Raw genomic sequence first — 23749 nt, 5'->3', positions numbered from 1 at the left:
GTTTAGTGGTTGTGTGTTGAGGAGTTCCTTGACTGTCTTATATGGTGGACGGTGTTTTGCTGCTCTTCTTAGTGCCTTATTTTGCACTCCTTGCAGTTTTTGCATTAATATTAGAGATGGGGTCGGACTAGAGGCTTGTGTAAGTGTAGCTGTATGTGCTGCGGCTTTGGAATCTCCTCAGGTGTGTTAAACAAATGAACAAAAGTAAATGCTGCCTTATTACGTTTATTTTTATCCATGTTAAGGTTAATGGGGTTTGGGTTTATTTTTCCAATATGTATTATTTGTTACGTGTATATTTGTATTTATTTTCCATTGCTTTTTCGAGTCGTTTGCGAATTAAATTGCTGCCTTGGTGTTGTTGGCTAGCAGCAACTTTGGTCGTGGTTGGCATAGTAGTAGGCATTCATCACTCTCGGTCTCATCCATTATCATGATGGTACGCCTAAGGTGTGAGCCAGCGCTAGTATTGAACCGTGCAAGCACATAGGAGTGTACACATTGCTTCACCTTGGTAGCGGTCACGTGTTAGTAAGGGTGTAAAGAGATGCACCTGTGCAATGTGTACACAACACACACCACCACCGCTCCCGCCACATTGTCATGGGAACAATGTCCATTAACAGTCAATAACTATAGTTCGTCTGTAGTAAACACTTCCTCAAACATCAAAGAATGCACAAGAACTTCATGTAAATATTTTGTACTACGACAAGAATGAACTCACAATACAAGTCAACTTACTAAAACTGAACTGATCCAGCACTTTCAATTTTGTTAAGAGTAAATACATTCACGGCACAGTTTACTTACGCATATGTAACACAAATTACGAAGTAACATTAACCAAATCTGTCAGCGGGAACCGGTAGAACCCTTAAATTGGCTAAATGTAAACCGTCAGCAGAAATATCCACACACTTTGCGTCACAATGTAATCAAATGTGAAGAGAGACTTCAGAGATGTGTATCAATGGTGTTCAAGAAATTTGCAAGCACTTCATTTTAAATGATGTACTACTAGAACTCTAAGAGTCTTAGCCAAGTATCTTAAGTTTGTTTACAAGTATGCGCATGTCTTACCTACAGTAAAGCTGCCGCCCACATGACCGAGTGTAGCGCTAATGGACCAGTATGTGGAGCAGTATTAACACCGTTTCTGTATCTCACTCACCACACATTTAAATTGCTGTTCATAGTATTTGTCCCAATTTGTTGTGCTCCGCCTCTTGAACCACTTGACAAAAAAACAAAAGCCTATCGATATACGTGTTTATGAATACATTGTTTACTCTGAATTTATTATAGTTTACGTAACGAAACACCAATTTCAAATACTCATGTTGGAGAAATTTACCGCCCTCACTACCACGTAGGATGTAAGAGGGAGACATGTGGCTGTAACCAACACTAAACACGCACATTAAACATGAATGGTCATTTCGGTCTCTCCACGGCGGACCAAAACGTTGATATTTCATCATGCCAGATATTAGTGCTGCTCATACCACTTGTGTTTAATGCTGCAACTATCTTTAGCATTACCTCAAAGATCATACCTTTATTCATTATATATCATCAATGTTTATTCACTTTTCTTGACAATTTGTTTAAACAATTTCCAGTGGTGTGTGAAAAAGCAAGTCGATATTGTATGGGGACCAGGAAGTCTCTGCTGGTAGCTAAACACTTCAGTAGCGAACCCTTATTGTACTCGCCTGTTTGTGCTTGCGGGGGTTGAGCTTTAGCTCTTTAGTCCCGCCTCGAACACTTTCAATCAACTGTGCAATGACGGGAGTGAGAGTGAGTGAGTGAGTGAGTGAGTGAGTGAGTGAGTGAGTGAGTGAGTGAGTGAGTGGTATGCAATCAGCAGTGGTGGAGTAGTTGAAGTGGGTCGTGCCCAAAGCTTCACCACACCAGTTCGGGGGACCCGACCGCGTGTCTAGCAGCACGTTCTCAGATGCCCCCAACCTTCCCGCTCTGGAGCTCTTCCCCCACCACCACATGGCTCCCTCTTCCCACGCCCACCTGCACCCTCACCTCCCTCCAAGCAACCAACACGCTCACCCCCCTCCCCCCAAAACACACACACACACACACACACACACACACACACACACACACACACACACACACACACACACACCCCTTGGTTGACAAATTGTTATGCATTAGGCAGTGATGTGGTGGAGGCTGACTCCATACACAGTTTCAAGTGTAGATATGATAGAGCCCAATAGGCTCAGGAACCTGTACACCTGTTGATTGACGGTTGAGAAGCGGGACCAAAGAGCCAGAGCTCAACCCCCGCAAGCACAACTAGGTGAGCACACACACACACACTCGTCATTTCTTATTCACGTCGTTCTGAATATCACTCTATAATTCTTATTATGAGGCCCTCCTTTAAGACGCCCAAATCTCTTATTCACAAACACCCATACATCCTTTCACCAGCTGGCCTTGAGTAACCCCACTCGCTGCCCCCCCCCCCTCCCCCAAACCAAGTCCGCTAATCCACTCCCTCATAACCCCCATTCCACCCATCATGTCACTTTTCTCCACACTCTTACACGTGGACTTACGCTACAACACACTCACGTATACTCCCAGGTACCTATTTACTGCTAGGTAACAGGGGGAATCAGGGTGAAAAAACTTTCCCCATCTGATTCCGCCAGCGCTGCGATCAAACCTGGACTCTAGGATTATGAGCCCTAAGCGCTCTCCACTCAGCCACAGGCTTTCCCACCCACCCAGACAGAGACAGAGTGTGTGTGTGTGTGTGTGTATTCACCTAGTTGTGTTTGCGGGGGTTGAGCTCTGGCTCTTTGGTCAATAGGTCCTGAGCCTATTGGGCTCTATCATATCTACACTTGAAACTGTGTAATAGGCGTCAGCCTCCACCACATCACTTCCTAATGCATCCCATTTGTCAACTACTCTGACACTGTGTGTGTGTGTGTGTGTGTGTGTGTGTGTGTGTGTGTGTGTGTGTGTGTGTGTGTCGCGCGCGCGCGAGATAAAAAAAAAATTAGCTTCACATGATGTTACTTGCTTAGCTAAATGAACTACAGAGTTCAGTTGCTGAAGCCATTATGTGCCTGTGTAAGCCTTTCCACCAGCGGCCACAGGACGGGTATGGGGCGCATATAATGACTGACCAAACTCTCGCATTAATCACCTCTTCCTCACCTCACTACACTATGCCCCATGGCCTTCTTTCCTAAAAGGGTTTCAAGCCAGCCTTCCCGTACCGTGTGCCCCGCTCCCCCCTGGTTCAGACTTTCCTGTGCTGCCACAAGGCCAGCTACCTGTCTCCTCTCTCCCAGACGGACCTCGCCCTCACTAGGAGGTTGCCAAGTGCATTTACTTTCTTTCCTCTTGTATGGATGGGTCACCTCAAGGTATGGGTCGGCCGCACCCTCCCTCCCACCCCCATTGTCTGTATGGTCGCCCTGGGCCCACCTCCTTCCCACTTGTTTATCTTGGTCTTCAAAAGTGAAGCATCTTTGTTACATCCATTTTATTTCCTACAAATGTGTGCTAATACTATTGCACAATCTTTATGAAACAGCTTCGATTGCATCTGGTGGTGACAGTCTTATTTTGAAGGTGGTTGCTTAGGTGTGGGGCCGCCCCCACCTGGGCCCTTACGCCACCACTCCCCCCTAAACTGGCCCCAGGCTCGCCCCCACCTGGGCCCTTACGCCACCACTCCCCCCTAAACTGGCCCCAGGCTAGCCTTCCGCTCCGCTCGAATTCTGGTTTGTTTACCTCCTAATGTTTCACAGGTTCTCCTCCAGCACCTTGCCAATATAGCTGCGAGGTGTAGTGTGTAACCACGTGCAGAAATTGCACCAAAACTACGAGTCTCGTCAAAACACATTGAAGAAGACAAAACGATTTTCGAGAGGAACTGCCAGTCACCAGGCTAGTGACTTGTTGCACCTTTCTCACGTGGGTGGAAATGACTCAGCGGCCCGAGGAGAGGGTGCTTGCTGGCGGTGTTGACTCCTGTCTGCTGCTTCACAACATTTTATTTTTGGTGATGCATGCAGCAGGTGGGTCGACGGGTGGGTGGGTGATACGGCAGGTGGGTGGGTGGGGTGTCAGCTGGTGATATGGTGATAACCAACCATGGAAGATGATCAAGTTCCTGTGGATTCCCTCTCATGCTGGCATCTGTGGAAACGTAGGAGCAATGTGCTGTTCGGTGAAGGAAACCATATTAAATACTTCATCCCCAAAAAGGCGTTTACAACCCACCACGACCACCGTGACAAGCTGCTGAGGAAAGGACTAAAAAAGGGCAAGTGGGTGAATGTGAACGTTGGCACACTGCAGTTACAGCCGACAACCTCATACATTATGGAGGGAAGGTGGGTGTTGAAGGAGGGAACCCGTAATGGCAACAATTCGTCTGGAGATCCAGGATGGAATACAACAGCCGAGAAGCGAAGTTGCAACGACTTTGCTGCACGAGTGAAGGACACCGTCTGGAGCACCAGCTGAGCGATTGTTCCTATCTAAGAGAATGCAAGCGAGTGTAGTATAATAAACCCCACACCACTTAGCTGTCAAGCTGGTGGTGTCAGGTTCTCCCATTAAGAAAAACTAGCGTCCAATTATTCGGACATGTTCACATTAGACAAACCACATACTAAGATATTGACAAAAGCCACATTAATAATGTCAATGAATCAAGTCTCAATAGAATACTAGAAACTTGATGTCTAAGACCTAGTTTAATATATTTCTCATGTGTCAATCTAACAAAATAGTAGAAGTTGAAAGAGAATGTAATTGCCCGTGTTCACTGGTGTTCACGTGGACATAAGAGGACACCACGTGGAGGAGCACATGGCCAATAACAAGACCATTACTACCGTTACAGGTCTTGGTAGTACGCTTGCCCGGCGGGCGGTGAGGGTGAACTTGGCCGCCCAGGGCAAAGACGCTCCACAACCATGTTTACACAAGGACGAGCGTCCAGTCCTCTCCCCGCTCCACACCCACCACAAGTGACAGCTGCGCCACGCCGACCAAATCAGACCCCCCCCCCCCCAAACCCGCTCGCCATCATATTTACATCCTAATCACTGGGCCCTACACTTACAATATTATACCAGTTTTATAAACACCTACGACTTGTCTAATCTTGTCAACGTAACGACCACCAGAGTTGCTAATCGCATTCCAAGCCTGCCTCTCCCCTTCTCCCCCCCACCAACAGCCACACCCACCACCACCACGTCACATCTAATCACTCCGCCCTACATCAAAACACCAAATGATTAAATCTAATCGACTTACTATCTGTACCCATTCATATAATATGGAATGAACTTTGTTCTCGACTCCCAATAGTGGAACCAGAGTTCGATTCCAGGGCTGAACAGAATGGTTGGGCATGTTTTCTTTCACCTAATACCTCGGTTCATCTAGCAGTAAATAGGTAACCGTGAGTAATACAACTGTGGGGTTGCATCCTAGGGGCAGACCTCAACAAATGCCTAGATGCAAAATTATATTGCCATCGATATCAAGTTTCGGGAAAGTCCCGCTTGCAGTTAAGCAACGATGGCTGTAATGGAACATGAGAAAACTAACATAGGCTAGCTTGTGAATAATTGTAAATATAATTATTTGTAATATTAATTTACAAGAACTCTCGTATATATACAACGAAAGTAATTTCAGAGACACTGAGAACACTTACGAATGTGGTTATAATGCGGACAAGAAAATGTCAAATGAATAGTTTAATCAGGTTTGACTGGTATCAAAGTTATTTGGATGTTGTATATCTGGCATCTAGTGTAAGGCTTCAGTGGTGTCAATGACATCGCTTCATGAATAACAAGCAGAAATGAAGTTGAATTCATGAATTCATTTCAATCAGTCTACGAATTACACAAAACAGTAAGAAATATATACCACCGTATGAAGGCATATATTGCACTATATTAAAAATCATGATTAATGACAACAATAAATGACCCACTTCATTACGATACAAAATATACAAACAAACCATGTAATCCATTACAAAAAGCAAGTACATTACAAAAACAAGTTCCCCAACCAGCTGATGAGCGGTTTTGCGCCTTGGCATGACATCACGCGCGTCACTGTTTACATGCAGCTCAGCTGACTCGTGTACACACACCACACATTGTATCCGCTCGCTGAGTCTTTATGTTACAAATTATGTACCGTTGTTTATTACACTGCCACACAGTTAATTCTATCACATTGAATTATCAAAGGTCTTGTGGATGACTGACCCAGCAAAAACAGATTCCAAACATTTTCTTGAAACCTGCACACTGGATTGACGATAATATATATTTGACAATTACGAAGTTATATGTTTAATTTTGTAAACACGAAATTCAACATTACATTTCCTTAAATCTCATAGGTCTCTTAACAAGCTATTTTCTGGGTTAGAACGAATCTTATAATCCTAGCAAGTTTGCCTTAATCTGTCCTTTGCTTTTTTGCAGCTTAACAGTTTTAGCAGCTAAGTAATCAGTTGTCACACTTAAATTATAATGTTCCACAAACGTACCCACGACAACAGGTATCTGCATCTGTACTTCTAGGATCAACTTTAAACTAATCTATGAATACTTTCTACTATTTAATTGCTAACATTGACAAAATCTGAACCCAGTTCGAACTAGTCACACCTTTAGTAATCATACATTCCTTCAATTTCCCATTAATTGCCGTTTCTGTAGGGCAAACACAGAGTCCACCCACATAACCCTTGGGTCGACGTGGCCTCTGCAACACACCCACGCGCCTCTACTTCCGCTCACCATACGCACTAATACTCCACAAGACTCGCCAATAATGTTCAAAATACATATTAAATTTAACGCAATACAACACCAAATTAGTAGAACGGTATACAAACACCGCCATCTGAAGTACTCATCATGAATTTAAGTATTATTGGTGGCGTGGGAGAGTGCCGCCCCGCCCTGCTTGTGCGCGCCGCCATGTGAAGAACATCAGCTGATCACGTCAATATCAGCTGTTCCAAGAAAACAAACCTTATATTCACGCTTACTTGACATTTTACGCAGAAAATGCGTTATCAGAGCGTGCGTGGACGTCAAATGATACTGAATAACAACGAGTAGTAGAAGCAGAAGCGGTGTAAAGCGAGTGAACGCTCGAAATATAGCGGCAGCCATATGGCGCTGCTGTCAGCTGATCGGCCGCCCGGCATGGCGTCACAATCAGCTGATGAAATACACTGAGAGAAACACGCTAACTACGGCGCCGAGACACACTTCCAGGTCGTGACAACCACCCAGGGAGCTAAAACGATGCATAATTCACCCTATTCACGCACAATGCTGAAGAATACTCCGCCAGGAGAGAAACGTGACAGTTGGGCGGCCATACCTGCACAGCGAACCGATGGCTTCTTCGTCTTCGATGCCAATATCGTCAATCCGACGCTTTTCACCTACTCTAGGAAACATCGTTATCCTCGAGCAACACTTCTATAATGAGTTTACGTCTATCAGTCACTTGTACACTTCAAATCACTCACAAAACACCCAAATAAGCACGAGTAAAGGCAACACTCGTCCGTGTTCGAGCGCTCAGGACTCTTGTTTGGCGGGAAACTGATGAGTACTTGTATTCCTCCGCCAAGGCTGGGCCAGGCGGGATAATTTAAACTAATATATTTTTAAGACGTTTTCATAAAAAACAATGTACCATTTGTTTTACAAATAACACATAGTTAATCAATAAAATATTATTTCCCATATATTTTCCTGATATTTAATAGAATTGGACAAAAACATGAGGTACTACTTAGTTCGGCGCGGAATGCGGCCAAGCAGTAGTGCGCGCGAAGAACACAAACGCGGGGCAGATGTTCTAATTTTATAGACCCAGACCGCATGAGATGTTGAATAAAACCATCCATATAGCCACATTTATCTGCCCTATGCCTTTGACTTGCCCGAAGCGAGCACCGAGGATGAGAGTTAGAGGGGGGCGTGGAGGTACACACTGCACTGGCGTCAATGGGTGTACGGTAAATAAATAGTGGGGGCGAGGAGGCGCGGCTGACTGCCAGGAGGAGGGAGGCGCGGGGCTGGCGGGCTGGCGGGCTTCCTCCCCCCAGCCCGCCACCCGCGCTAATGTCTCCCTCTCACCTTTACTCATTTTCAATACATTTCCCTCCCGCTCTGTCCACTCCTGTCAATCAAACCACTTGGCGGCTGATGCGATGAAGACTCCACTATTGTTTGTACTGTGTGTCAACAGTCTACGGCTGAGTTATTGGTATATGTAACTCAGCTCAATTATAACTGAATTGTAACATATATATATATATATATATATATATATATATATATATATATATATATATATATATATATATATATATATATATATATATATATATATATATATATATATATATATATATATATATATATAATGTCGTACCTAGTAGCCAGAACGCACTTCTAAGCCTACTATTCAAGGCCCGATTTGCCTAATAATCCAAGATTTCCTGAATTAATATATTTTCTCTAATTTTTTTCTTATGAAATGATAAAGCTACCCATTTCATTATGTATGAGGTCAATTTTTTTTATTGGAGTTAAAATTAACGTAGATATATGACCGAACCTAACCAACCCTACCTAACCTAACCTAACCTATCTTTATAGGTTAGGTTAGGTTAGGTGGCCGAAAAAGTTAGGTTAGGTTAGGTTAGGTAGGTTAGGTAGTCGAAAAACAATTAATTCATGAAAACTTGGCTTATTAGGCAAATCGGGCCTTGAATAGTAGGCAGAGAAGTGCGTTCTGGCTACTAGGTACGACATATATATATATATATACATATATATATATATATATATATATATATATATATATATATGTCGTACCTAATAGCCAGAACGCACTTCTCAGCCTACTATTCAAGGCCCGATTTGCCTAATAAGCCAAGTTTTCATGAATTAATGTTTTTTCGTCTACCTAACCTACCTAACCTAACCTAACCTAGCTTTTTTTGGCTACCTAACCTAACCTTACCTATAAATATAGGTTAGGTTAGGTTAGGTAGGGTTGGTTAGGTTCGGTCATATATCTACGTTAATTTTAACTCCAATAAAAAAAAATTGACCTCATACATAGAGAAAAGGGTTGCTTTATCATTTCATAAGAAAAAAATTATTGTAAATATATTAATTCAGGAAAACTTGGCTTATTAGGCAAATCGGGCCTTGAATAGTAGGCTGAGAAGTGAGTTCTGGCTACTAGGTACGACATATATATATATATATATATATATATATATATATATATATATGTGTGTGTATATCACGAAAATAAACACGTGATTAAGAATGTGACAATGTCAGACCACGGAGGAAAATTGAAACAGGAAATTTCCTTAAGTACTTTCGTATATTAAATACATCTTCAGAAGGACCTTCTGAAGATGTATTTAATATACGAAAGTACTTAAGGAAATTTCCTGTTTCAATTTTCCTCCGTGGTCTGACATTGTCATATATATATATATATATATATATATATATATATATATATATATATATATATATATATATATATATATATATATATATATATATATATATTGGTTCCAAATATTGTTAATATAAATTATTGGATATGTATGTTTCATAATAATGGCAAAAAGTTTATAATTCTTAGTATTTATTTGAATATATCACCATGAAGATATATTATGGTAAATAATAGATGCATATAGCTATTAGGTTATTATTTAATATGTATTCATAAATACATTTACATGCTTTGCTTTGCTTTGATATGAATGCACGCTTACATACACATACTCATATATATAACAGTTGATTGATTGATTGAGAGGCGGGCGGAAAGAGCAGAGCTCAACCTCCGCAAGCACAACTAGGTGAATGCAAACACATTGTCTTGCGGCTGACTGGACAGCACTCGGTGGTCGAGTGCTGTCCAGCACTAAGGGCCTGGGTTCGATTCCCGGCCAAGGCAGAACCATATGGGTTGAGTTTCTTTAACTGTTCACCTAGCAGTAAACAGGTACCTGGGATTTTGACATGCTATGGGCTGCTAACTGGGGATGTGTGTATTGATGAACAGATCCTCAAGGGCCTTGCTGAGGGTTCGAACCTATGCTAGGGATGTTCCCAGACGTGTTCTAGTCAATTGTACTAGAGCAGTTATGATAGAAAAATATGTCGGGAGTCAGTACCATAATACAACCGACGATTAGAAAGGCGGGGTCCAAGAGCTTAATCCTGCAGGTACAAATAGTAAATACAATTTACTAAAATAAAATTATATATGTATACACAGAGCCTTGAGGCTGTGTGGACAGGTCTTGGGGTTTGTAGTCTTAATTAAGGGCCCGGGTTCTATTCCCGGATGACGCAGAAACCAATGGCCAGTTTCTTTCACCTGTTGGTTCTGTTCATCTAGCAGAAAATTGGTAGAGTCAGTACATTAGACGACCGAAGGTAGAAGAGCCGGGTCCAAGAGCTAACAGTTCGATATTGCTGGCACAAATAGAAAATACACGCACATTCACACACACATATATATATATATATTATATATATATATATATATATATATATATATATATATATATATATATATATATATATATATATATATATGTCGTACCTAGTAGCCAGAACTCACTTCTCAGCCTACAATGCAAGGCCCGATTTGCCTAATAAGCCAAGTTTTCATGAATTAATGTTTTTTCGTCTACCTAACCTACCTAACCTAACCTAACCTAGCTTTTTTTGGCTACCTAACCTAACCTTACCTTTATATATAGGTTAGGTTAGGTTAGGTAGGGTTGGTTAGGTTCGGTCATATATCTACGTTAATTTTAACTCCAATAAAAAAAATTGACCTCATACATAGTGAAAAGGGTAGCTTTATCGTTTCATAAGAAAAAAATTATAGTAAATATATTAATTCAGGAAAACTTGGCTTATTAGGCAAATTGGGCCTTGAATAGTAGGCTGAGAAGTGAGTTCTGGCTACTAGGTACGACATATATATATATATATATATATATATATATATATATATATATATATATATATATATATATATATATATATGTCGTACCTAGTAGCCAGAACGCACTTCTCAGCCTACTATTCAAGGCCCGATTTGCCTAATAAGCCAAGTTTTCTTTTATTAATATATTTTCTCTAATTTTTTTCTTATGAAATGATAAAGCTACCCATTTCATTATGTATGAGGTCAATTTTTTTTTATTGGAGTTAAAATTAACGTAGATATATGACCGAACCTAACCAACCCTACCTAACCTAACCTAACCTATCTTTATAGGTTAGGTTAGGTTAGGTAGCCGAAAAAGTTAGGTTAGGTTAGGTTAGGTAGGTTAGGTAGTCGAAAAACAATTAATTCATGAAAACTTGGCTTATTAGGCAAATCGGGCCTTGAATAGTAGGCTGAGAAGTGCGTTCTGGCTACTAGGTACGACATATATATATATATATATATATATATATATATATATGCGAACAAGCCTAAGCCTGAACGGTCTCCAGGCATGTATGCAACTGAAAACTCACACCCCAGAAGTGACTCGAACCCATACTGCCAGAAGCAATGCATCTGATGTACAGGATCCCAGGAGTTGTTAAGGGATCCTGTACATAAGATGCATTGCTTCTGGCAGTATGGGTTCGAGTCACTTCTGGGGTGTGTAGGTTTCAGTTATATATATATATGTCGTACCTAGTAGCCAGAACGCACTTCTCAGCCTACTATGCAAGGCCCGATTTGCCTAATAAGCCAAGTTTTCATGAATTAATGTGTTTTCGACTACCTAACCTAACTTTTTCGGCTACCTAACCTAACCTAACCTATAAAGATAGGTTAGGTAGGGTTGGTTAGGTTCGGTCATATATCTACGTTAATTTTAACTGCAATAAAAAAAATTGACCTCATGCATAATGAAATGGGTAGCTTTATCATTTCATAAGAAAAAAATTTGAGAAAATATATTAATTCATGAAAACTTGGCTTATTAGGCAAATCGGGCCTTGCATAGTAGGCTGAGAAGTGCGTTCTGGCTACTAGGTACGACATATATATATATATATATATATATATATATATATATATATATATATATATATATATATATATATATATATATACATATATATATATATATATATACATATATATATATATATATATATATATATATATATATATATATATATATATATATATATATATATATATATATATATATATATATATATTATCAACAATATTATCCTGTTATCAACAAAATGAATAAATATGATATCTCCAGCTATCAGTACACTATTCTGGCAAATAGTTTTCGATTCACAACTCATGAGGTTAGTAAACTTTTTCTTGTGTCAGCGATTTGGTATGATGCTCCTAGAGCTTCTCAGAGGCGGTTCTACATGAAACTAACGAAGCTTAGGCTTCAGGGCCCCCGAATCCCGGAGGGGGGCCCGAGAAACTATTTTAGTGCACATTGCTTACAAATTTCTGGTCTACATATCAGATATAATCAAAATCTCGGATGTAGTGGTTAAAATAAAAACAAATATGCGATCTGTGGTGGAAGTCGTCCCCATTGTGGTGATCTGTTGTATAACATCCCCATTGTGGTTGTGTAGGGAAACATCCCCATTGTGGTTGTGTAGGGAAACATCCCCATTGTGGTTGTGTAGGGAAACATCCCCATTGTGGTTGTGTAGGGAAACATCCCCATTGTGGTTGTGTAGGGAAACATCCCCATTGTGGTTGTGTAGGGAAACATCCCCATTGTGGTGATCTCTTTTACCAAAATGAAACGCTGTACAAGTGGTCTCTGGGATCATGATCATCCGCAACTGGTGGAGTTTGTTGCCTTGTTTCTTGTACTAAATTTAGAGAGTTTGTAAAATTCATTTGGTGGGAAGTGCATCAGACAAAGGGTGATTGCGCAGGCTTGGGATGGAGACTGTATTAAAGAAAACGGATATGATATAGAAGAAAATATATAATGAAATGGATAACTACGGTAAACTAAATATTTCTTTCACCTTGTGGCTGAATGGAATTGTTTTCACCTTGTGGCTGTTTCTATATATTATTTTAATTATAATAACTGTCACAATTAAAGAAAAATATATACTTATGTTATTACCTTTTCATTTGTGGTTTAATGTCAAGATCTTGAAAATTATGACGATTCATTTTAAAACCGGGATGTAATCAACTGTTGATTGATTGCCTAGCTAAGTAAGATTTACAAACGTGTTGTGTAGAAACAGTGAACGAGTGTAGAGAGAATATAAAGACACTAACACAATGGCATAAAGTAAGATTCACGTGGATTCCTTCACATGTGGGAATATTGTTGAGTGAGGCAGTTGATGTGATAGTCAAGGCAGCCACAAAAAAACTGTTATTATAATAATAATTTGTCTTTCACACTGCCCAGGAAATAAACATTTCATTCACCTGGGATGTAGGAGACTCGAACCACGGACCCCACGTGTGTGTGAGGCCGAAGCTCTCTCCACTGAGAGAGGGAGGGAGAGTTATCGGGAGGGAGGGAGAGTTATCAGGAGGAAGCGCCAAGCCTCCATATCAAGCCTGGTATGTTCACTCACATGATGAGTGACGCTGCCCGGTACTGTCACTATGGCGGTGTGTCCACTCACAGGATGAGTGACGCTGCCCAATACTGTCACTATGGCGGTGTGTCCACTCACAAGATGAGTGACGCTGCCCAATACTGTCACTATGGCGGTATGTTCACTCACAGGATGAGTGACGCTGCCCAATACTGTCACTATGGCGGTGTATCCACTCACAGGTTGAGTGGCGCTGCCTAGTACTGTCACTATGGCGGTGTGTCCACTCACATGATGAGTGACGCTGCCCAATACTGTCACTATGGCGGTGTGTCCACTCACAAGATGAGTGACGCTGCCCAATACTGTCACTATGGCGGTATGTTCACTCACAGGATGAGTGACGCTGCCCAATACTGTCACTATGGCCGTATGGTCACTCACAGGATGAGTGACGCTGCCCAATACTGTCACTATGGCGGTGTGTCCACTCATAGGATGAGTGACGCTTCCCAATACTGTCACTATGGCGGTATGTTCACTCACAGGATGAGTGACGCTGCCAAATACTGTCACTATGGCGGTATGTTCACTTACAGGATGAGTGACGCTGCCTAATACTATCACTATGGCGGCATGTTCACTCACAGGATGAGTGACGCAGCCCAATACTGTCATTATGGCAGTATGTTCACTCACAGGATGAGTAACACTGCTCAATATAGTCACTATCGCGGTATGTTCATTCACAGGGTGAGTGACACTGCCCAATACTGTCACTATGGCGGTGTGTTCACTCACAGGTGAGTGACGCTGCCCAGTACTATCACTATGGCGGTGTGTTCACTCACAGGATGAGTGACGCTGCCCAATACTGTCACTATGGCGGTGTGTCCACTCACAGGATGAGTGACGCTGTCCAGTACTGTCATTATGGCGGCATGTTCACTCACAGGATGAGTGACGCTGCCCAATACTGTCACTATGGCGGTGTGTCCACTCACAGAATGAGTGACGCTGCCCAATACTGTCACTATGGCGGTGTGTCCACTCACAGAATGAGTGACGCTTCCCAATAATGTCACTTTGGCGGTGTGTCTACTCACAGGATGAGTGACGCTGCCCAATACTGTCACTATGGCGGTGTGTCCACTCACAGGATGAGTGACGCTTCCCAATAAGGTCACTATGGCGGTGTGTCTACTCACAGGATGAGTGGCGCTGCCTAATACTGTCACTATGGCGGTGTGTTCACTCACAGGATGAGTGACACAGCTGGGTAAACCTGCCCTTCAGGACAAAATTAAATAGTGCTATTTCGTTATTCACGAGAGTAACGGATGAATCTCAAAATTTACATATGAATGTGTTCAAATCCTCCAAAACATTCTATAAAGGCACTTGAGTAAACAAGGGGTACAGAATATTAAATATTGACTTTACGGTCTATTCATGCCCGTGCCTCCTTTTGGGTAGCTTAATCTTCATCTATCAATCAATAAAGAGTCTATGTGATATGGATATCTTTAATAGCTGTCAGTCGTCCAATATGTCCAATAGGTTAGACACAGTAGGACCTCGAGAACAACTAATCTTATTCTAGTTTTATAATGAAAACTTGAATATATTGTTGAAATGTATTGCGTGAGCAGCTCTGAGTGGGCGTCAGTTTATAATCTGGTGGCTGAATGGTTACTCCAGTAGGTTCTGATGAGCTCGTAAAGCGTCGGTAGAGGATACAGTGGGGGCTATTATACACAGTGTCAGGAATGGTGATAGTGTATGAAATGTAGAAGAGCGTTGTTTAATACATTTAATCGGGTAAGGCCAAGGACAATTTCCTGCGGACTCTTTACTTCAAAGTCTCTAGTTAAAACTATTTGTATGTATGTTGTTTGAACAGCACATAACTTCGTGTTGGACAAATGGTCTGTGTTCAATTACTCACCGATATTCATTTTCACGAGCAGACTGAGAATGCCGTCCAGACTTAAGTGCGCGAGGGAAGTAGGTGGAGCACAATGCTGGGCTGCCAGCTTGTATAGCATAACAACCCGTCTACGCTTGCTGGTGGATCTTGCCGACACAGTCAGGGTTTCATTCTATGAAGAATACAGTTGAGGATCATCCTCTAAAGACGTTTAATTTCGACCCAAGCAAGTAAGATAATTTTTGTTAATCCATTGAAGCCTAGGCCATTTCTAGAAGGTTTCGTTTAACCCTCCAGAGGTTGATAGGCAGCCCAACACTAAAGTATCCAACCCAAGGCTGTTTAAACTAGGCTATTTCACACTAGGCTGTTTAAAGAGGCTGCCGTCCTGCCCAGCAGTCAATTTATTAACTTATTCATTCAAACAGAACTTGAAATGCGAATTGAAATCCAGTCAAGATTCTGGTAACAAAACAAAAACTTTGCAGTCCACCACATCTTGTCAGGAAAGTGTGGTCGTTTTTAATTGTTTGCCTGCTCTCCAGAATGTGCTTAATATTAAAATTGTTACAAATAACACATTGAAGCTCTAGCTACAAAAAGAGGTGCAAGTATGTCTACTTGAACTCGCCAGCTCTTTTAAAAAGGAAATACCTTAAAACCTGTCACTAGGCTCCTATGGTATTATTTGTGTCCCGTCCTCTACACGACTCACAACTGATGACGTTGAACACTTCCGGAACAAGTGCTTCGCTGACGAATTTTATTCAAACCACACTGCTATAAATGCTTCACCGACGTACTGCAAATACAAATAATCGCCAACAGAACCTAAACACCTAACCTAACCTATGCCTATATGTGCACAATATGCTAATATATTATAATATTAATTTATATTTGAGAAAATTCTCGTTTTGAATGAACAGCATATTTAAATTTATGAATGCGTCTGTGAGGTCGACCGCTGGATAGAATGGACTTGAGTCGAGGACGGGTCGGCCTTTGAGATAGGCTTATGGATGCCAACCCGTCTTCGACTCAAGTTCATTACATCCAGCGGTCAACCCCACAGGCGCATTCATAAATTTTAACATGCTGTTCATTCAAAACGGGAATTTTCTCAAGTATAAATTAATATTATAATATATTAGCATATTGTGCATATATAGGCATAGGTTAGGTTAGGTCAGGTGTTTAGGTTCTGTTGGCGATTATTTGTATTTGTAGTACGAGGGTGAAGCATTTATAGCGTTGTGATTCGAACAAAATTCGTCAGTGAAGCACTTGTTCCGGATATGTTCGAACGTCAGCAGTTGTGAGTCGTGTGTAAACCGCTTTTCATTCATAAACAGGGGGTTTGGCGGGTGCATGGAATCACTTTTGGATCTTTGTTTGGAGGACGGGCTGGTTTACAGCGTTGTGGTTCGAACAAACTTCGTCAGTGAAGCACTTGTTTCGGAAGTGTTCGGACAAAATCAGTTGTGAGTCGTGTGTAAACCATTTTTCATTCATAAACAGCTGGGGTTTGGCGGGTGCATTGGAATCACTTTTGGGTCTTTGTTGTGAGGACGGGCTGGATCGGCGCATTCATTAGTTTTAACGCTTCATTCAAAACAAGAATTTTGTGAAAATGAATTAACCCTAAAAATAAATAAGTAAATGGAATATATAAACCTTATTTTGTATTTGCGTAATGTGCATAGTTAGGTTAGATTAGGTATTTTGTGTCTATTAGCAATTATTTGTATTTGTAGTACAGTACATAAATAAAGCATTTACATAGTTGTGACTCGAAACTTTATGCATGCATGAGGTATAGTATAATCTTTTAAATTATATCTTTTACATAGGCTAACTGTAAAATTTCAAACACATAGTTTTAAATTATCTTTGTATTATATAAGGCAGGAAATTAAACACAATAAATTAGTACTACTTTTATGTGCATAACAAAAATAAATATATTTATATTTTACTTTTCCTGGGTGCTACGAGTGAGCAGGAGTAGATGCCAGATATCACAATACAATTCTTCCTTAATCTACAAGTATGGTTGCATTTATTATATTCAGTAATGAGTTATTTACTAGTATTGAATATACATAGCTGAAGAAGGAATATCAGAGCCACCAGTAAATCATAGAAACTATTTAATATAATTTTAATAGAAAACGACCAGCAATTCAAAAAGAATTGTCTCTCTCCTCGACCAATGAGAAGCCGAGGGATCGTGACAAGATGCTAGCAAATCAGCCACAGCGATCTGAGGAACCGCGAGGTTAATATTATATAATTAGATTCTTTCAGTCTCCTAAATATTTCTGATTGTGAACAATTATTTGTGTTGCATTTTTCAGTTAAATTCGTATTTTTGTTGTTTGGGGAATGAGAAGTTGTGTTGCGCGGTGATAGAGGCGCCGCCATCAGTCCGGAGAGGATGGGGGTGGGGGAAGGAGGTCAGGAATTTCTGAAAATGATTACCTCTCATTTGAAGTGTTTCGTGTAACAACGAGCGTTCGATCACACGATGAGTGTCGTCTGTAACTGTACTACATCACCTTTACCAGTTCCTTAACGTGGATATTGATCTAACTGTGAGTAGAAGAATCTTTTACCATTTTTTTCTCCATCAGAATTAACAACTTGTCAACAAATGAAGAGTGGTTGGTGATGGTCTACGAGCCAGCCTCACACACCCTACTTCAAGACGTAGTTACCAGTATATAATATCTTGAAGATACGATAAAATTAGTGTTGTCATACGCGTTAACGTAAGAGGTTCATGTCACTATGGGAAAGGTTAGACCCCCAAACCTCAGATTTCTAGCGTAAACGTGTCAGTTGTGTAGTGTGTGTAGCCGCTAGCGGGTCCTGCCATAGACTAGCTGTGTCGTGTAGTGTGTGACAGAGTACGCGAATTAATTGCTCGAACATCCTCCTGTAATTACATTTTTACAAACAAATTGGATGAAGTTTAATATGGGTTTATTACACTGACGGAACACTTAACTATTCACAGCTTAAACTACTGTTCAAAATGAAATATATACAATATCATTAACCTGGACACTGTGAGCCTCGACCACATACACAGTCGCCAGCCACTCTACCTACTGAGCCACCATCACCCCTTGAAAGGGAAGATTCTAGAGGCACCACTCTGATGTCCAACTGGAACTTTAGGCCTTGCCATGGGGGTGCCACCTTGGCCTAAAGTTCACCTTGGGCAGCATGATTGGTGCCTCTGGAATCCTTCCTTTTATGGGGCATTGGTGTCTTAGTAAGTAGAGTGGCTGGCTAGTGTCTATGTAGTTGGTGGTTCAAGACTCTGAGTGTCCAAGTGAATGAACTGTTGCTCTTCACGTATACAGAGCCGCACTACTTGGCCTAGTATGCAAGGCCCGATTTGCCAAGCAGCGTGATTTTCATTATTTTCAATTTAATTTCGTCATTTTCGTTCCAAATTGACTTATTCCAGTCAATATTATTATATTTTATTAAGAACATGAATTACTGACTTAAGCAACCTGCCCGAAAGTAGGAAATCTGGTCATGGTAATGAATTCACAACTACATAATTAGTGCTATTATCTACTCTCTATCCATGGTTAGGTTAGGTTTGGGTAATATTTTGAGAAGGTTTGGTTAGGTTACGTTACTTAACGTTTCATTTCACTGGCTTACGTTACTACGGTGTAAAATTATCCAAAACGTGAAATATGGATTTCGAAAACTATTTAATTGTACGTGTGAATTTCACCTACAGAAACCAAGTTCTATACACCATTTCAAAGAAAATGTGTTCAGCATATACTTTTTATATTTTAAACCAACTATTTATAATACAATAATGTTATAACTTGAGAATAATATATGTTTAGAGAAAAGGTTCACTTGACAGTTTACAAGATGACTATTACTGGAACCATAATATGCTTTCCGACCATCACAGATATATAACTATTCAGGTGGCTTAACAGGGCGGTTTTTTGCTTTTGGTAATTTGCTCTAGGATGGGCTCAGGTTAGGTTAGGTAAGTAGTTTATATATATATATATATACCTAACTACTATATATATATATATATATATATATATATATATATATATATATATATATGCTTAAGGCAAATGAAATGTCAAATGTCAAAACTTAATGCCTTAAGCATAGACACTGTGTCTTCCCATATTAACAGGGACTTGATGAAATAAACGTATAAATGACCCCTCACTTGCTCTAGTGCTCTTGGGAGGTGGTGATCTTGGGTGTATTTAAATACTCCGAAATTACCATCTCTTTTAAGGGTCTGAGCAGGTGGTGGAGCGGGTTAAGGCGTACCTGTTATGCCAGTTGCTGGAAGGCTTCTGTGCTGGCTAGGGTTCGAGTCTCCTGGTGGGAAAGTGTTCTAAAGTTTTATATATATATATATATATATATATATATATATATATATATATATATATATATATATATATATATATATATATATATAATAGGGGTGGTAGGAGAAGAGAAGATTAAAGTGTTCAGTGAGAATCCACAAGGTCTTCTCTGAATACTCTTTATTTTCTTCTTCGAGGATGTGGGCCCCTTCAATTGCACCAGTGTTGGTACCCATATATATATATATATATATATATATATATATATATATATATATATATATATATATATATATATATATATGTCGTACCTAGTAGCCAGAACGCACTTTTTGGCCTACTATGCAAGGCCCGATTTGCCTAATAAGCCAAGTTTTCCTGAATTAATATATTTTCTCTATTTTATATATATATATATATATATATATAGGAAGGGGGTGGTAGGAGAAAAGCACACAGAAACTGTATTGGAGGGGATCTAAACATTCCCTCTAATGCGTTATGCGTGGTTTCCTCCGAGGCTATGGGTCCCCCTTCTTCCAGCTAGAGAGGGTATATATATATATATATATATATATATATATATATATATATATATATATATATATATATATATATATATATATTATATATGTTATGGAGAGACTGTTGCAAAGAAATGTCATTCATTCATGTTACATACGCAATGTTTTCCCATTTGGCTCTTAATAAAAGTTAACATAGGGCACTGTTTTGCACTAACAAAAGTTAACGTTGGGCAGAGCGACAAAAGTCATCCTAGAACTAAGTAAACTCATATACCAGGAAATGTTAAGGGCCACAGGACTAGCAACACTGCAAACCATATTTTACAAGTGTTAAATATATGGTTTGCAGATATCTAAATATCTAATCCCTGTTAGATATATAAATATCTAACGGCTAGATATTTAAGGTGTCTGCTCTGTTGCAAGTTATAACACTATAATTATGCCGTGGAACCGAAATATTTCAAGATCATGACATGTAAATTATAGAAAGACATTTGCTGCCAAGGAATGTCTACCCATTTGACCAGTTAGGTTTCGTGTTGCAACAATTATAGCATAAGCCTCTTCAGTTTTTTTTGCATCTATGGAGAAAAATAACAAAATGCACAAGTGTACCAACGTGTCTATATTGTTTAGGCTTTTGTTATTATCATCTTTATGTTTATTCTTTTTAGTTGGGGTGCAATCATTTTATCAAACATCAAAATACATTGGTAAACTTATTATCGAGAATAATCCCACTAATTAGCGTTCAATAACAATCAGAGTTGCAGGTATGTTTATTATTATTTAAAATAATTGCACCCTAACTGCACAGGTGCGTATACTTTCACAGGCTATTATCTAGTGTGACAGTATATCGGTTTTGTTAGAAATTGTGTTCTGGCAGTTTCTGACCACCGGCGGGTTAATAATTTGGTATCCACGCGTTAAAATTTATATAATGTTAAATTCTACGGTGATTTCTCTCTACGTATTCTCCTCTCCAATAATAACGCGATCATAAAGGATCTTGGTAGATTATATTCAGGTAAACAACAAAATATATAAACTCGTGAAACTAATAATGCTAGTAAATATTAATTGATACATTAATGTATTGATTGATAAACTAATAAACGATGGCATCTAAACCACACATCAGAAAATTCAGAAATGACGATGTTTCAGTCCGTCGAAACGTCGTCGTTTCTTCATTTTGTAATGTGTGGTGGATACCATATCTTCAGCCGTGTTATTGTGACTCATCGTCGGCATAATATTAAATATGTTTGATTAATCTAAAAGTCAATATACGCACGATAAAGTATAGGAATAGCAAAACAGGTAATGGGTTAATATGTATGTGTATGTATGTATATATATGTATGTATGTATATATATATATATATATATATATATATATATATATATATATATATATATATATATATATATATATATATATATGTCGTACCTAGTAGCCAGAACTCACTTCTCAGCCTACTATTCAAGGCCCGATTTGCCTAATAAGCCAAGTTTTCCTGAAATAATATATTTACTATAATTTTTTTCTTATGAAATGATAAAGCAACCCTTTTCTCTATGTATGAGGTCAATTTTTTTTATTGGAGTTAAAATTAACGTAGATATATGACCGAACCTAACCAACCCTACCTAACCTAACCTAACCTATATTTATAGGTAAGGTTAGGTTAGGTAGCCAAAAAAAGCTAGGTTAGGTTAGGTTAGGTAGGTTAGGTAGACGAAAAAAACATTAATTCATGAAAACTTGGCTTATTAGGCAAATCGGGCCTTGAATAGTAGGCTGAGAAGTGCGTTCTGGCTATTAGGTACGACATATATATATATATGTATGAGAATGTGTACATGTATATATAACATTAATAATTTTGTAACTAGCGTCAATTTTTTTTATTTGCTTAGCTAAACAAACTAGAGGGTTCAGTTCCTGAACCAATCGTGTGCCTCTGTAACCCTTTACACCACCGACCACGGGATGGGTATAGGGTGCATAATAAAGAAAGAAATTGAAAGAAATTTAATTGGGTTAGCATGGTCGTTTTATAGCTTCGAGACATAACACCAGTCAACACTTTCTAATCAAAAAGCCCTCTTAAAAATAGAAGTAAAAATATACTACTTTTCAAAACTTTTGATCTTGAAATTTCAGTTGGGAGTGACATTGTGCTAAGGCAACTGGCTTTCAAACCATATAGCAGTTTTTAAATAAATTAACTAGGAGAAATCTCATCAGGATCAGCCCTTCATCAGGACTTTCTTCTTGACTCCTATTTTACATTGGGAAATATGAAACATAAATGATATGAATGTATGACATTTTACCGTTAAGATTTGAGAGTATATTCGGCTAACGAGGTAGATGAATACAAACTTGATAGGTCTATCGTCCTAAATAACAAATATTTTTTTTTCAAGTTTCTTACACTTTTTTACACCTAATTAACACTGTATTAGGTGAAACATTTTGCTCCATGTTAACCGTCTGAAAAGTTGTATGATAAATCTTAAAAAAAAAAATTGTCAAGTAAAAACATTGCCATTTAGCGGCTTTGTACATGCACATGTACATGTGTACATGTATAAATGTACATGTACATTCATACATGCACATAAAAGTGAATGTCATTTGTGTCCTGTCTTGAATTAAAAGTCACCACTATTCAAGTGTCCATCAGCACTGATGGAACGTGAATATAAGTTCTTTCCAGTTAAGTGTGGCACCAGCCTCTGTGTATCCTAAAATATACGATAACATCTGTGATTGCCGGGTCAGCAACAACTGAATTATTATTATGTAGCGATCGAGTGATTGATAACTTTGACTGACAACTAGAGAACGGTTAGCATCAGATAACAAAAGGTTGAGATTCTGAAGTACAGAGGAGTTTTATAGGTGATGACTAAGGAACTGAAAAGTGTACCCCGTCGCTTCTCTCTGTTAATTTAAAACGCAGAGTTTATTGAATTCCCCGACAATGTCGATAGTCCTTAAACCAAACATCAAACCGAAGGAACTATGGCTTTGATTATATGAAGAATTCACTTAAGAGAATAATGTATTTTTGCAATAAGCTACAGAGCACTGATGACAGCTGCTCGACAAGACGTATATTAATACCCGATTTGAAATAAATGGTCGTGGACGGAGTCATTTTATATTGTTTGATATTAATGTGTTAATTTATGCAATTAACAACATAAAGACAC

General features: G+C 39.4%; 1 protein-coding gene across 1 annotated transcript in view; it reads right to left on the bottom strand.

Moving 5' to 3' along the window:
* Positions 1-23749, bottom strand: part of crp (cropped) — a 102908-nt gene that overhangs the window by 78119 nt on the left and 1040 nt on the right. Inside the window, 1 exon segment of the mRNA XM_045738539.2 lies at positions 7426-7526. Coding sequence (XP_045594495.2) covers positions 7426-7526 — 101 coding nt within the window.

This window comes from Procambarus clarkii, chromosome 43, assembly GCF_040958095.1.
Source record: "Procambarus clarkii isolate CNS0578487 chromosome 43, FALCON_Pclarkii_2.0, whole genome shotgun sequence".
In the NCBI taxonomy this organism is placed as follows: Eukaryota; Metazoa; Arthropoda; class Malacostraca; order Decapoda; family Cambaridae; genus Procambarus; species Procambarus clarkii.
Note: the sequence above shows the minus strand (reverse complement) of the source record. Positions and strands in the feature narration are given on the sequence as shown.